The sequence below is a fragment of the Trachurus trachurus genome (genome assembly GCF_905171665.1).
Source record: "Trachurus trachurus genome assembly, chromosome: 12".
NCBI lineage: Eukaryota > Metazoa > Chordata > Actinopteri > Carangiformes > Carangidae > Trachurus > Trachurus trachurus.
Genome location: NC_139908.1, coordinates 7956571 through 7972316, shown reverse-complemented (window position 1 = coordinate 7972316; position 15746 = coordinate 7956571). Strand labels below are relative to the sequence as shown.

Below are 15746 nucleotides of genomic sequence, written 5' to 3'. Positions count from 1 at the left end.
GCACAGTAATGACGTTACCCAAGAGCGGTGACGCCGTGTTCTTCCGCTGGGTTTTAACGTTAAGTAGTTCTCCATTGAATGACATTAAAACATGTATACACTCTCACTGCGCTTCTAAGACACACAAAAATGTTATTAACATTAAATACACCTGCTTCACATGTGGGGAAAATGTGATTTTGTGAGTGAATGTTTTAGAAAAGGGCGGATTTATCTGCGCAAGGATCTGACACAAAGAGTCCGTAAAGCGGCTTCCGCTCTCTCCGGTCCTTTCCTCCGCTAAAAGGTAACGTGGTCGCATCGGCCGCTAACACTCGGTCATTAAAGTTCGTTTAATTTGATCTCCCTGTGTCTATTTAGCCTCATAAAGTGTCATATAATTGTTCTGTTGTGTTTTATACATCGGTTGTGGCCGTAGATGCCCATGTACAGTGTAAAAAATGTAACGAAAACTTAAAAAGTGTACACGTCGCTACGGTTAGGCCTCGCCGTGCCGAGCGGTGAAGCTAACTTTAGGAAGCCGCAACGAAATTAAAATGTGTCCCACAGCTTTCTACATTTAACTAAATTATACTGAAGCTGGCTGTATTATGTGTAAAAACTAGCTCCCATTTGTCCGTAACACACCGGTGTAGCAGCTAAACATGTGGAAACGTGTAATTTAGTTAACATGCTACACGGCTAGCGTCAGTGTGCTTCAATGAAAACTGGTTTCTGTGACTTGTCAAGGTGTAAATTCACTAACACGTGGTCCCCGTCTTGTCTTGTCCAGGTTCATCATGTCGTCCCATTTGCAGTGGATGGTCATCAGGAACTGCTCCAGCTTCCTCATCAAGAGGAACGGACAGACCTACAGCACTGTGAGTAACATACATATTATATATATACACACCACCTGAAGGAAACACAACTGTAGCTGCTGTGTCCTGACAGTGAGCTACAATCTGGTACTAAACAGCGTTTGAATTGACTGTCAATAAAGATCAGGGCTGCACCAAAGAGTACATGTTGATAAATGCTTCATTAATTTACTTTACTACGCAAACTGGTTAGAAATGGTGAAATAAGTCCAAATTAGATGTCCCTGAAACTAATAAAGCAATAAGTTTTTCCTCTAAATGACATGACAAGTATTTTCTGATCAATTATTTATGAATCGCTGCAGTTAAATTGTTTCCTCCTATATTCTGGTCCAGCAATGCAGAGAGTAATGGGAATTGGGGAGAAGTATTTTATTAGATAGGCTTATATTTGTACACAATTTGCAACTACTTGGCTCTGTTGTGAAGCAGTGAATTGGTAGAAGCTGTTAATGTCTGATTGCATGGACAGTGTGTTTTCTTTACACTAAACATCAACTTAAATTTAACATAAGACCTGTTGCAGCTAATAGATATGATAGGACTGGACTTGATGAATGCAATATCATTGTTGTCAGTGTTTGATATGATTGTTGACTAAGATGTTGGTCGCTCTCCTCAGTTGGGTAATTACAATTCATTTAATTTTTCTGTGACAGGAGCCCAACAACCTGAAGTCCAGGAACTCTTTCCGCTTCAATGGTCTGGTGCACAAGAAGACTGTAGGAGTCCAGCCAGCTGCCGATGGCAAGGGTGTCGTCGTTGTGATGAAGAAGCGTGCAGGTAAATATTTAATTATGAACAGTTGTGTCCTGCTGTAGCACAACTATTTACTGTGTGTGACATGTTGCAGCATTTGTTGCTTTATTCAAAATCCTCAAAGATCCCCACACCTTCCTACTGTTCTGTCAATTGCGGTTGTCTTCAATTATTGTTCAGAAACAGATGTTAACATCTGAAGTTACAGTTGAGTGTGTGACAATTCAGACTCACTAAATTGGAGAAAATATATAAATGTTTTCATGTTTGGCCTTTAGCTCCCTGCTGCAGTTTGTGGGTCTAGAAAGAAGTCAATATTTCTGACTCCTCAAATGAAATGATGTTGTAATTCTGCTGAAACTGAGGTTGCATTTATGAAAAATTATACAATCCTTGTTGCCAAATTTTATACCTAAACTCTATTGACAAGAGATTTGGAGGCTCAATCTGTCAATATCAGTTAATGCTGTATAGGCTGCTGACTGATCCTAATGCCTGAAGTACTGTTTCTTAAAGAATGAGTTATTGCATTTATTAAACAGCTCTGTGATAGATTTACCCTCTGCACTGACAGATGCTTGAAATACACCAACATGAACTGAGCTGTAAGCACAAGACAAATGGTGCAGATGAGGACTGTTCCCTAATAATATGAAGGAGCTAGTTTATGCAAGTTTTTTTTGCTGTAGATTGTTGTTGCTGCTGTGTTTACATGTGAATACTTCTTGTCGCACAGGTCAGCACAAGCCTGCCGGCTCTTACGAGAAGATCACCATCAACAAGAACTCTCGCGCCACCCTCAACAGCCTGAGGCACATCATCAGCAAGAACAAGTACAGGAAGGACCTGCGCATGGTGAGATTTAATCACATCTGGTGAACGCACCGACTTGTATGATGCTTTTTACGGTCGATGTTTGTAATTGAAGGCTTTCGGCGTCATAATTAGAGTCTTATTTTGTCTCCCCAGGCTGCCCTGCGTCGTGCCAGTGCCATCCTGAAGAGCCAGAAGCCTGTTGTGGTGAAGAAGAAGCGCACCAGGGCTGCCAAGACAGCATAAACTGATACACAGGATTAATAAATAAAAGATTTTTTGTTTGGAAAAAACACAACATGGTCCAGAGTCTTGACTTGCCTCAGGATCTTGGGTTACAGCTCTGTGTGCTGTAGATTGTCCCAAACACTTAACCGCAGTCTCTTGGTTTGGTAATGGAGGTTTTTTTCCGAGAACACACTGCAAAATTGTCAGGAAGTTCTTCATACTTCTGAGAAAAGAATTAAAATTCCTGTCTGTGTCTCCAGTCAAATGAAAATTTGACACACCACAAAGACCATAACACATTGTCAACAAGGTCCCAGTTCAGTGCAGATTTAGATATATGTGATTTTTAAAGATTTAGAAGTAAGTTTCCAATTTATTTTGGGCTTTTATTGTCTAAAATATTAAGATCAGGGTTTTAAAAATCAAACAGACCACAGAAACAGCAGCTCAGTCAATCAGTCATATCATGAACATGCTTTTGTACTGTAAGAGTTGATTGTACACATTTATTTAAATTTGTTATAAAATATAAGTATTAACCAGTGATTGAACTCTGGTTTTGGTGTAAACTGGATAGTACCTACCTGCTATTTACCTGGCAGCATGCTGTTTGTACATCTTCACCTTTTTGACATCTGCCAGCCTTAAGCTGATATCACTTTTTTTTTTACACTAAATGCCCCATAATGACAAAACTTCAGACAATTTTAGCCATTTTATTTTTTTTAGCAAATGTCTTAGTATAGCAAAACATTGACCTGACTCAGATTAGTGAGCTGTTGTGTCCCCATATCCCTGACAGTAATCTCTGCACATCTGGAAGATGAGTATGGTAAATGAAATCAGCACAGGACTGCAACATCAGGGGAAAAAAAGGTGAAGAGGTCTAAAGCACTTCATGAATTCACAGCTACATTGTAAATTACTAAACATGCTAAACAAATTATTTGCATAAACATATAGTCTTTTGTCCTCAGATGTCAAATAGTCAAAGAAACTGGAGTCTGGAAATATGCGGAAATTTGAAAAGGCAAAAAGTAGTTCTTTTTATGACACTGTTATGTGGTTAATGTTACTGGTCATTTTGTTGCCCTGCCTTTGCACTAAAACACAGTCAGATAGGAATGGTTTTGTTGTTGTGGTTAGAAACAGGTCAATAAGAGGACACTTTCACTGACCTACTTCCTGCTCCTGTGAATAAAGTTTGTTGGACCTTTGTCTCAAAGACCTCAGCTCCAGATCTTCAACTAGCAACAAGCTGTTTTACATCTGAAGATGAAATCTGCACAAAACATTTCATACATGTTGAAAACTCTTCAGGGTTTCATAAAATTATATATATATTACATAAAACTATTTCAACACAGATGACCTGACAACACCTGATCTGTCAGGTCACTCTCTTGACCTCGTTACCCTCCCGTTGTCCCGGTGATCATGATTATGCATGTGACAGAGATGAGCTGCAGCTAATTAAATACCGAGCGCCTGCATCTCTGCATCGATTGATGATCTGTGCCTTCACAGTGTGGATGAAGTCTCCTGTTTTAATCCATTATATAAATAATGTTTTGTTGCATTGTCCCTTTGCAACACCTTGCGACTTGCAGCTGTGAAGCCTCAACAACACACATGCAGATTGAAACATATCATTTTCATCTATAGTCCATCACATTGAAACATATTGCGGCCTCATGCTGTGGCCACTGTGCCCGCTGATGTGGAAACATTGGATAGATTTTATAAAGCAGCCCCACTGGCAGCTTTCCACTCATGGCTTTGGAAAGAAAGCACAAACTGCTGCCAGTCAGTCAGTCAGTCAGTCACCTCCCTGTGGGTTTAAGCTGATAAAGTTATCCCTGCCTGCACCAATCATTTCTGCAGCGAAGCTCGTCTCTGTCGCATGAGATCCAGACCAGAGAGAGAGAGAGAGAGGCCACGATGGCAGCCTGGTGTCCGTTGAGGATGTGACTTGAGGACAGGGGGGACACCATGAGGGGACTCGGGCCGGTGCTGCTGTTCTTCTTCATGCCGCTGGCTCTGCTGGTGCTGCAGGGTCGCAGCTTTGAACTGCAGGATACGATCCACGCACTGATCGAGGAGAACATCCACCTCCACGACCAGCTGGAGAACCTCACCCAGGCCCTCAGGGAGCTCAAACGGATGCTGTGGCATCACTCAAATGGTATCTATCTATCTACACACCATTTATCTTTATCATCTCTAACATTTACATTTCAAATATTGATAAGCACAGTCTAGATAGAAGGTGTTCAATAGGAAACTCATTACAGAGGGAAGTTATGCTCTTGTGCAACATAGAGGCCTAATTAGTGGCAGCAACATCCAACAGTTTCCTCAGAGTCCTCATGGGATTTATACATAAACATTTTTACACAAAATTAACATAAAATTATTTCATATCATCATTTATTTATATCAGTTATATAATATTACCAGCTAATTCAAGATTTTAAGTTGTTTCCCTTTACTTAATACATTTATTTGTAATAAAACCTTTCAAAAATGTTCTGTTCAGGCACAATTGTGACAGTAAATAATGTTTTAATTTAAAATATATATTTTTTTTCAGTTGTATTTTCTGTTTTAAAATCCTTTTGAATATGCTACTCTCCACTTCACTGCACATCTTGTCTGTGCATGTGACAAATAAACCTTTGAACCAAATTTTCTTTTAAAGCAAAAAAAGAAAAAGCATTAATTACACAGGATGTGTGACACACATGCTTCTCAGATGGATACGGGATGAAAACGTTGGCCAAGGTCAAAACAGCCGTCTGTTCTTTTTCTTCCATCTTAGTTTATTTCCCTTGTTTTCATTTCCTGTTGGTGTCCTGTGTGTTTTTCCCTCTTAATCCTTCCCCTGCTTCTTTGTATTCATTAATTTTCGAGCTTTCTCTTTTCAGTGGTTCCACCTCACCTCTGCACGACTCTTGCTATTAACTCTTTCGTGCATTTAGTCTGCATTGCATTAGGACAGTCAGTAACACGGCTTGTTGTGTGTGTTTAACCTCAGACCCAGAGCATCACGACCACCACGAGCATCACGACGAGGATGCTCAGCGTCTGTGGGACGAGTGGTCTGAACACGGTGTGTATTATCCCCCTCTCCTGTGACACTGCAGTGAACTCGTTTTGTTTTTGAACATCTTCCAGCAGATCCACTTCACTGAGCACGAACAGTTGTGACAGAGAGGCATTGATTTCATTGGCTGCAGTTACACCTCATATGTCATGTAAACACCAGAGGGATAATGAAATGATCTGTTTACCAACCAGGGAGGGAGGGAGGAAGGGGGGCTGATGATGATGAAGCCTCTAAAAAACACACAGTGATGTGACAGGATCTCTGTGTCCATGGGTGCAGATCCCGGGGGGGACAGGGGGGACATGTCCCCCCAATTTCTGAAAAACGTGAATTGCCCCCTAACAAATGTATTTTCAGACTTCACATTCTTCACATTTTAGATTCACATCTAAAAATAATTGATTGAAATGGTGGAACATAATGTTTGGCAAATGTATTTCTGACTCCATATTCCATCTCTGGTCTCCTCCACTACAATGCAGATGAATGGATATAGTTTCTTACACAGACGCTGATGACATCAGCAGGCTTTAAAAAAAAAAACGACCCCCTCAATCGTAGGGATTCATATTTTGATATTCATCCATATCAATTAATCATGCATAAAGTAGTCCCATACACTGGGAGAAAAGGAAGATGGTGAGAAGAATTGGGGATTTGGGAAGGTCGGAGGGAGGTGAAAGATAAGAACTCTTCGGCATCTTGACTTGCACCATTATTTATACCCAATTATATTAAATTCTATTGTGGTGTAGTTTTATGGAATATTGTTTTTTTGTTATTGAATATTGAGATATGTATATGTACTGTATATTTGTTATATTGAAATGTATTTTATAGTGGTTTGTGCAATGCTTTGGCAACAACGGGTTTCTGTTCATGCCAATAAAGCTAATTGAATTGATTGAATTGATTGAAATTGAGTGGATATTATATGTCCAAGACCATTAAAATTATAATTTACTAATATAACAGCAGTGATACAGCACATTGGCTGTTTAGGACAAATAAACAAGAAGCACAATAAATGATTCCCTGTGCAGTACTATTTGAATGATATGGTGAGCCTCTACCAAGTTATGATTTATGGTGGCATGGTATGAGCTGCATAGGGGCAAAAAAAAAAAAAAAAATCACTTTTGTGTCCCCCCCAATCCTGACATCGGATCTGCACCCCTGTGTGTGTCCCTTCAGGCATCAGTGCAGAGACTCACCTCCTGCTGGAACACGCCTTCTGTGGACACGACCTGCACGACTCGGCCGCCCCCTCCCTGTTTGGAGAAGCAGCCGTCCTGCTGCTGACGCTGCCCTGCCTCACCCTGCTGCTGCTGGGATGTTTGTAAAGCCACAGGACAGACAGGAGTCAGGACCACTGGCTGTTCGTTAGTTAGTTAGTGAGTTAGTAAGTTTCTCATGGGCCGACTGACTGGGACAAAGTGGCAAAAACGACGCTGTGTGTCATGCTCCACGGTGAGTTTTGATATTGTTGCAGAGATTAGCAGTGACCCCAGCTCTTCCTGTTCAGAGTGATTATCGAGCGGAACAGGATTGGATGAGTTGACCCATCCGCAATCTGTTAGACAAATCACCTCTGGGAAATGTACTGAACTGGAAAAAGGAGCCTGTTGATGCCGGTGTGTATCATCGCATAGCTGCATGTGTCTCATTTCATTATTTCCTTTGTGTCTGTGTGAACACATGATTTCTTGTTTTTTAATCGTTTCATCAGCCACATTTTTGTCATTATTATCAGGGAAATTGGACAAAATACTTTATTTTTTAAACTCATTAGTCCAAAATTGAAGATCTTAATTAAATTAAACTCCTATTTTTTATTATTATTATTATTCTGTAGGTAAGTTATGTGACTTATCTCAAGTGTGCAGCTATAAACACTGACAGAAATCATGTAGTTTGATTCCTTATCACAAGTACATGTGTCTTTTCTCACAATGACGACTACTTCCACTTCTGACAAGTCAACATGTCTGTCAACACTAGTATTCATCTGTAAATACAATAAATGGCTACACATGGGATAAACTCAGGCAGCTCAGTGTGTTTAACCTGTCATTACTATTATTAAAGGGATACTCCACCCAAAATCAATAATTCACCAATTTTCTTCTCCCTGCATGCCAAGGAAGGGTTTGGAGAACTTTTGGAGTCATCAAAACGCTTTAGGAGTTCCGGGGATAGAGTTCATTTTTGAATCGTCCAAAACACACACTATGAAACATCCAAATACCTCCATACTGCTCGTCTGTACTGACCCAAGTGTCCTGAAGCCGCCACATGAAAAAGTTGTTCGGAAAAAATGAATTTGATCTCTGTTTTTAGCCTTGTTGTAGTAGTAGCTTCCAGTGGCTGCACGAGATTTGCTGCAAGATGCTCATTTGTCATTGTAAACCATTGGATGTATGATGTAAACACGGAAGAACATCTCGCAGCAAATCTCACGCAGCCACTGGGAGCTACTGCTACAACAAGGACAAAAAGAGATCACATTAATGTTTTCCCCAACAACTTTTTCATGTGGCGGCTTCAGGACACTTGGGTCAGTACAGATGAGCAGTATGGAGGTATTTGGATGTTTCATAGTGTGTGTTTTGGACGATTCAAAAGTGAACTCTATCCGCCGCCATTATATGAAAACCCGTTGCCAGCCGGACCCCCCCTGCAACTCCTAAAGCGTTTTGATGACTCAGAAAGTTCTCCAAACCCTTCCTTGTCATGACGGTGAGTAGATGATTGGTGAATTATCGATTTTGGGTGAAGTATCCCTTTAAATCGGCATGCAGTGATATTGTTCGGCCACCTGGGGGCAGCAGAAGAGTCTGGGAGCACAATGATATTATTTTCTTGGGAAGTTGTTATGCAGAATAAGAGGGTGTGTGTGTATATGTGTGTCAGGAGAGAGTTGTTTACTGTCGGGTTTTAAACATCCACCAGAGGCAGATGCTCAATGTGATGAAATGTTTCCTGTGTTTCTCCAGCTGAGTTTTTTTTTTTTTATGTGCAGCACCACCAGCAGTGGGAAATGTTCCCTTTTGTATCAGCAGTTACTTGATACAGCTCTGATCGGGTGCGAGGAGCAGTGAGGTGGATAATCAGTTGTGCTCGATTACATGCATCATTTCCTGCAAATCTCTTCTGCTTGTGTACGCAATCTGAATCCACTGCTGCAGGAGCCATAAAATGGGCCATAATAACCACTAAAAACTATTGTACAGAGGTAATTAATAAATGTTAATATATTGAAAAGGTTTAAGAAAATTATGACTTTTTTTTTTTTTATCATAATATGGTTTGATTTCAAGAAAATCTCACAGTACACTGCAAAAACTCAAAATCTTACCAAGAATATTTGTCTTATTTGTAGTCAAAAACAGATCTCATTATACTTCAAATAAGACTCATCACATAAAAAGTAGCTTGTTTTTTAGATACTTTTAACATCTTTCAAGCATATTTTCACTTAAAATAATCTGATAGTGGGGCAAGTTTTTCTTTCTTATTACAAGCACCAAAAAAAACTGGCAGATTTTTCTACTTATTTCAAGTGAAAATTAGTTTGAAACAAGTGAAAATTATCTAAAAACAAGTACATTTTTAGGTGATGAGTCTTATGTTAGTGGAAAGAGATTAGTTTTGACTAGAAATTAGACATTTTGACAAGAAATAAGACAAATATTCTTGGAAAGATTTTGCAGTGTAAGAAATACAGTGTCTGACAACTCTGACAAATGAAAAAAAAAAAAAAAAAACACAACAGGCAACGAGTCCAAAGACTTTACATTTTATTTTTCCTTTCTATTTTAAATGATACAGCACATATAAAATTTTAAAAAATCAACTAGCAAGTCAGTTAGTGCTGAGGGATTCGTATACTAAAGAGTGACACACATATAAAACAATGAAGATGCACATGAAAACGAAAACAGGGAAAATGTGTTTCAACACAAATAAATAGTTGACAGACAGTCACAGCTCGACCTAACAGCTACAGCATTCTCTCCGTGCATAAGAACAGGTCCTCAATAATAATGATAATGACTAGTATTTACTCTCATTAAATATGAACTCGTGTTTACCATGGAATGATCGACGACCACCGTGTCTGAGTTTCTGTGCACTTGCTTTTGGTTCTGCTTCAATGCTGGTTTGTATGTTGTTGTACGAGTAGTAAAATGGCGATCGTGGCTCAGTCAGTCATTACCGCAGCCAGGGGTCCACACATATACATATACATAAACATATATATATATAAATGATTTGTTGTCCATGCAGACTGTGTTTCCCAAGCATGTAAAGCATGTTAGATGTCACGGCTCTAGTCTATGTCGAGGTCAGAGTCGTCGTCGCTCACGGTGGTCTGTATGATGGCTCCGTTGCGGATCGTCTTGGCGGCCGTGGGCAGCTTGTCGGGCAGCAGGCCGTACTCCTGCAGCAGCGCCTCCACGTCCACGGCGAAGAAATCCTCCCCCAGCTGGTCCGTGAGCCGCACGAAGTTGCCGATGAGGTCTCCGGCTTTGTAGACGAGCAGCGCGGGCAGAGCGCTGTCCCTGAACAGAGCGCTGGTGCTGATGGCCGAGCTGCGGACGCTGCAGAACTTGACCAGCGGGTACTCCTGAGCCAGGCAGAGCAGGCTGCCGCTCATGGCCTCGCAGCCCGGCACGTCCGGCTCGTAGATGTGGATCATGACCAGCGTGCTTTTGTCCTCCTTGTCCAGAGCCTCCAGGAAGTCCTCGCCGCTGGCCAGCTCGAAGACCTGCTCGAAGCGCTTGCCGCGGCAGAGCTGACGCCGCATCTCCTCGATGCGCTGCATGCGGTAATGCTGCAGGAAGTCTTCGTCGTCCTGCTCTTCCTGGAGCATGTTGTACTCCTGCATGGTCATCTGTGCAGAGCAGACACAGACGAAAACATGTACGGTTAGTTAAAAAAAAGGAATATTTGTGAATTTCTTGTTTTACAGTTTTACATTACAAGATAGATAGATACAACTCTTCGGTAACACACTATTAAGCATTAGTTAAGCTTTAATAAATACTGAATTCTTCATTTATAACACATGAATACTCATTAGTATGTAGTTTATAAATAAAAAAAGTTAGTGCTTATCAATGATGATATATTTAACTGTGTCTAATGAGTATTCATGTGTTATAAATGATTAATTCAATATTTAATGCTTAACTAATGCTCAATAGTGTGCACTTATTATAAAGTGTTACCCACTCTTCTTCCTACACTGAATATGAATTGATAAGAAATGGCAACAGACAGCTTGGCTCTGTCCAAAGATGACCAATAAATACAATACATTTTTATTCATATAGCACATTTCAAAATACAATCCAAGTTGACCGAAGTGCCATACAATATACGTAAACACACAGGTAAAACATATAATAACAATAAAACAGCTAATGTACAGTAAAAACATGCAACAAAACAAAAGTGAATATATACTGTATATCAAATCTAACTAAAATGCCAAGGAAAAGAGATGTGTTTTTAATAAAATATCCAGTATTTCATTTGTTTGCCGTTTAATCCACCTTTTTTCAGGATGTTTTTGGGCCAAAGTATTTCCTGGCAGCTGATCCAGGCAATCAGTGGAGACAAAGTTACTGTTCCCATCTGAGAAATGATCTTACACATACTGTATAGTACGTAATGTTTTTCCCATAATGTCAAACCTTTCCTGCGGGCTGGCTGCTCCTTTCACAGAGGCACCAGTGTATTCTGAAATATATCCATGTTGGTCCAACTCCATAGCAGGAATTAACTTAAAATCAACGTAAATAAAAATGTCTCAGGGCATATATATAATGAAATGTGTCAGATAGTTGGCAGGTGCTCCAGTCCAGTGCTGAGTGAAATCAAATAAGTCGCCAACATTACTGAGCCATAATTAGACACAATGTCATAAAAACGGAGAAGGCACAGGGATTCCACTGTGTTAATGAGGTCTCTATTGATATCTCGCCCTTATTCATCCTTTTCCCATTAGCAAATGTGGCACAGTTTCAAGAGGGAGTTGGCAATGCGATGCCAGGATGGAAGAGATTTATACAGAGGGACCTTCTCCACATGCATTTCTGTCCCCATCCAACTTACTTTGCCTTGTAGTTTTTCCTGCAGCTCCTTTTGCTTCTCCTTGTCCTTTTCCAGGTCCAGGTCCGAGCGGCAGGTCATCGACAGCTTCTTGATCAGTCTTTCCATTTCTCTCTTCTGCTCTTGTTTCTGCTCCACCTCCAGCTGCTTGTATTTCCTCCAGTCATTGATCACACCCTTTGGTCCTGAGAAGTAAAAACAGCCAGTGTCACTCACGGTATAAGAACTCTTATCCTAAATAAATATGGTGTCCATGTAAACATATCTCCATTATATTTTCACATCTGATTCAATACGAAAAATCCTTACAAATCACCAAACACTTAAAGGGATAGTTCAACATTTTGGCAAATTGGCCCATTGCCATAATCCCTGTAGTCATAGTCATACCAGTAGGTTCGTTACCTTTAATTGTCGGTGCAAGCTGTTTTTAGAACGGTGGAGCAGAGCCGCGAGCTGCTCAGAGCTACGCTATGGAGGCTCATGGGATTTCTTGGTTTCCCTCATCAAACTCATCAAATACACAATCCAACAACTCCAAAACGCTGTTGTGGAGAAGTTGTGACCTGCACATTCACCACACTATGAGATAATAACAAAACTTTACGAGACTGAGTTGTTTTAGAGGTAAATACAGAGACTGCTTGCTGAAAAACTGCTCTCAACAGGAACACACATCAGCGGTTTTGCATGAATTTACCTTGAAAACAACCTACTGCTATGACTATATTAAATTATTACTATATTTATGGCTATGGGCCAATTTGCCAATACGTTGAACTATCCCTTTAAGTTTATTTTAACTAAAATTGCAGCAATTACTTGATTAGTTGATCATTAAACAAATTAAAATCACTTGGGAACTATTTTGATGATCAATTCAATGTTTAAAAAAATAAAATAAAACAACCAACATTCGCCTGCTCTCCAGCTTCTCAAATGTGTGTTTTGTACCTGTGTTGACAGCACTTCCATCAGCGCTGTAATCTATCTCCGGCTCATTGACGTCAGCGTCCCGGATGGTCTTCCTCTCCCCATCCTCATCCTCGTTGTCGCTGCCTTCATCCTCGCTGCTGCTGTAGTAGTACTGCAGCTTCTCTCCCAGTATCTTGTCATCCAGAGTCGTCATGGCAGCGGCTCACCTGAGAGAAGCAGATACTGATGTGTTAAGACGGGACACTGATGCAACAACAGCCAGGGTTTAAGTTTTAGATAGATAGATAGATATACTTTATTGATCCCAATCTGGGAAATTACAGTGCAGCAGCAGCATTACACAGACACACATTGACGATAACAACATATAGTATAAGAATATAAAGAATAAGAATATAAACTATACATAATAAAATAGTAAAATATAAAGAACAAACTATACATAATAAAATAGCAATAGCAAATAAAATAAAATGTGATGTACAAAATTATATACAAAAACAAATTGGCAGCGTTGATTTTAGTGCAAGAAGACAATGTGCAATGTGTGTAACTGTGTGTAGAAAAATAAGGTGCGTAGAGACTGTAAGTTATGAGAGAGTTTTTCAGTTTTTTCAGCTGTTAATGTTAATGTTAATGTAGGATGGTATCAACATGAACCGTTTAAATTTACTCTACATGACTAATCCAACAGTTTTTCATAAGAACTTCAACGTCTATCCATCACTGTGGGAAATAATGACCTGCATTTTGTTTTTCCAGTTTATTCAAAACTACATAATACACACAGCATTGAATTGCATGATGCTTTGCATGGGTGTGGCAGCAGACCATTAATAAAATCTCTTCATTGACAAATGTTGCTGCAGCCTCACAGATAAAACCTCTACAGATTAACTACACTTTTATCACACAATAGTATTAGTCACAATAGTAAGCAGCACATCAGTCAATGAGGCGTAGTAATCCTGACTGACAGCCATCCGAGCTGTCAGAGGGCTTATCTCTCAAAAAAAAAAAAAAATAGGACATGTACTCTATACATAGCTTTCACTTAAGTGTGTCAGTTTATATAAAACTTGAGCTAAAAGGCCTTTAACGATGCACTGAGCCGTATGTAAGCCAGCTCATCATGGGCACAGATGGAGACTGGAGAGGCCAGGAGGCAGACTGACACCCCCCTCTCAAAATCCCTCTCTCTGACAGCAGGGTCAGGTAGCAAAATAGATGCTGACATTACGCTTCACTAATGCGTACAGCTCTCCTTTGTTTAATTTCAATGCCACCCGGGGAAACAATGGACACACTTATATCTCCCCTGCCTTTGAATGAATATAATATCTTAAACACATGTGGGACACAGGGCTCCAGAATAACTTCTCCCCTAACTTTAAATTTTAGGAGTGCAAACTAGGAGCAGAACATCTAAGGTGTACTGTGCACACCATAAATCGACTTGGAAAGCAAATATTCACATTTCCCTCTCATTCATGATCATCACACCTGTAATGACAGATACCAGATTCTTTGAGTTGCCCCTTTTTCACATTTCACCTGTGTTAAACATAAAACGACACATTTTCTGGTTGCACATGTGCAAGTAGATGGAAATTTTACTTGCACTGTCTCAAATTCTTCCCATTTAGGAGCAGTCTGGAGCCCTGAGACAGTAGAAATGTAGAGCCCACAGGCAACACCTAAGTAAGTATCCATGTTATTGTGACAGCTAAGTCGGCTAGTTTAGTTATCGTCGACAGTAAGCTGTTAACTTAATCGTTTTTTCTCTCCCTCAAGTACCTAAACACGACTGAATGGAGGATAGAGACGATCCAATTAGCTTGTTATTTAAGTAGGACACAGGCCGAGGCAGAAGACTCGATAGACTCTGGCTGCGTTTGTGAAAGTGAGCTAAATTAGCGTTAGCCAAACGAGCTAGCTGCTATTTCGCTGACTAGTAAACATTAGACTTAAACCCAAGCGTTACCGAACTAAACCGCCCGCAAATGTAACGTAACACCAACATTATCCGTTATTATAAAATAATACAAAATAACAATCGATTATCAATATTTAGTTCTGCTTCTTACCTTGAATTTATGGCCTGCTACTGTAAGTAAAATGTCACCAGCTGGCACCGCTGCTCGCTGTGGCTAATCTGCTGCTGCTAACGTTAGCGGCTACAACAAGCCACGCCCCCCCGGACTGTGCTGCGTTCACGGTTCACAGCGGTGTCGTACAAATGAAGTGTACACGCGAAAGCAAACGATATTAATCTCAAAGTTACAATTCAGGCTGTTGTTTTTTCTAAAAACCGCGAACCATATTATTTGTTACTTAATGTGATAGTATAAGATATATTCTAAAGACAAATTTTGCCATAAATGAGCATAATTTGGTATTTTCCACTTATTCTCTTGTAGATGTGGACTTTACTGAGAGCACGTAAAGTCAACATGACAACATGGGTCCATGCCAGTGACGTAGGAAGTGCTGCACACATTCGATGAAATAAAACATGAAAAAAAGAAAATAAAAATAAAACATGATTTTAGTAAGATCTTTCATGGCTTTCTTTTGTGATGACACAATGAAAAATTATACTCAAATGAAACTTATGAAAGTTGTATGTTACATTTTTAGAAATGGAGCTGTCAGAAAGATGTCTCCTTAATTTGAACAACATATCTGAACTTGTATCCTCAATTTATAAGATCTAATAACACAGTGGAATGATAATAATAAAACCTTGCAGTGAAACCTTCTCAAATGTCCTCATTTCTGAGTTTGTGTCCTCAGAAAGAGGAAGAGATTTACTGGGCTGTGCACCCTTGTATTGCTTTGTTTCCTGTGTGTGAACATCCAGGAATGAAAAGACTGAAGAGTGTTTCTGGGTCACTGACACCATCTGTTCAATGATCTTC

At 39.9% G+C, this 15746-nt stretch overlaps 3 protein-coding genes across 3 annotated transcripts in view; 2 read left to right on the top strand and 1 right to left on the bottom strand.

Moving 5' to 3' along the window:
* Window positions 1–252: 252 nt before the first annotated feature.
* Window positions 253–2725, top strand: rpl28 (ribosomal protein L28). Its single transcript, XM_083983316.1, has 5 exons — window positions 253–286; window positions 773–860; window positions 1520–1643; window positions 2356–2474; window positions 2589–2725. The coding sequence occupies exons 2-5, from the start codon at window positions 780–782 to the stop codon at window positions 2676–2678; spliced, it is 414 nt and encodes a 137-aa protein (XP_083839442.1). The 5' UTR covers window positions 253–286; window positions 773–779; the 3' UTR covers window positions 2679–2725.
* A 4399-nt stretch (window positions 2726–7124) lies between these two features.
* atp5fa1 (ATP synthase F1 subunit alpha) overlaps window positions 7125–15746 on the top strand; it is a 126723-nt gene continuing 118101 nt past the window's right edge. The window contains exon 1 of the mRNA XM_083984079.1: window positions 7125–7128. The gene's annotated coding sequence lies outside the window, so the exon portion shown is untranslated. The remainder of the gene's footprint in view (window positions 7129–15746) is intronic.
* Window positions 9564–15027, bottom strand: pdcl (phosducin-like). Its single transcript, XM_083984208.1, has 4 exons — window positions 14913–15027; window positions 12844–13031; window positions 11893–12074; window positions 9564–10666 (listed from the first exon to the last, which is right to left on the bottom strand). The coding sequence occupies exons 2-4, from the start codon at window positions 13016–13018 to the stop codon at window positions 10103–10105; spliced, it is 921 nt and encodes a 306-aa protein (XP_083840334.1). The 5' UTR covers window positions 13019–13031; window positions 14913–15027; the 3' UTR covers window positions 9564–10102.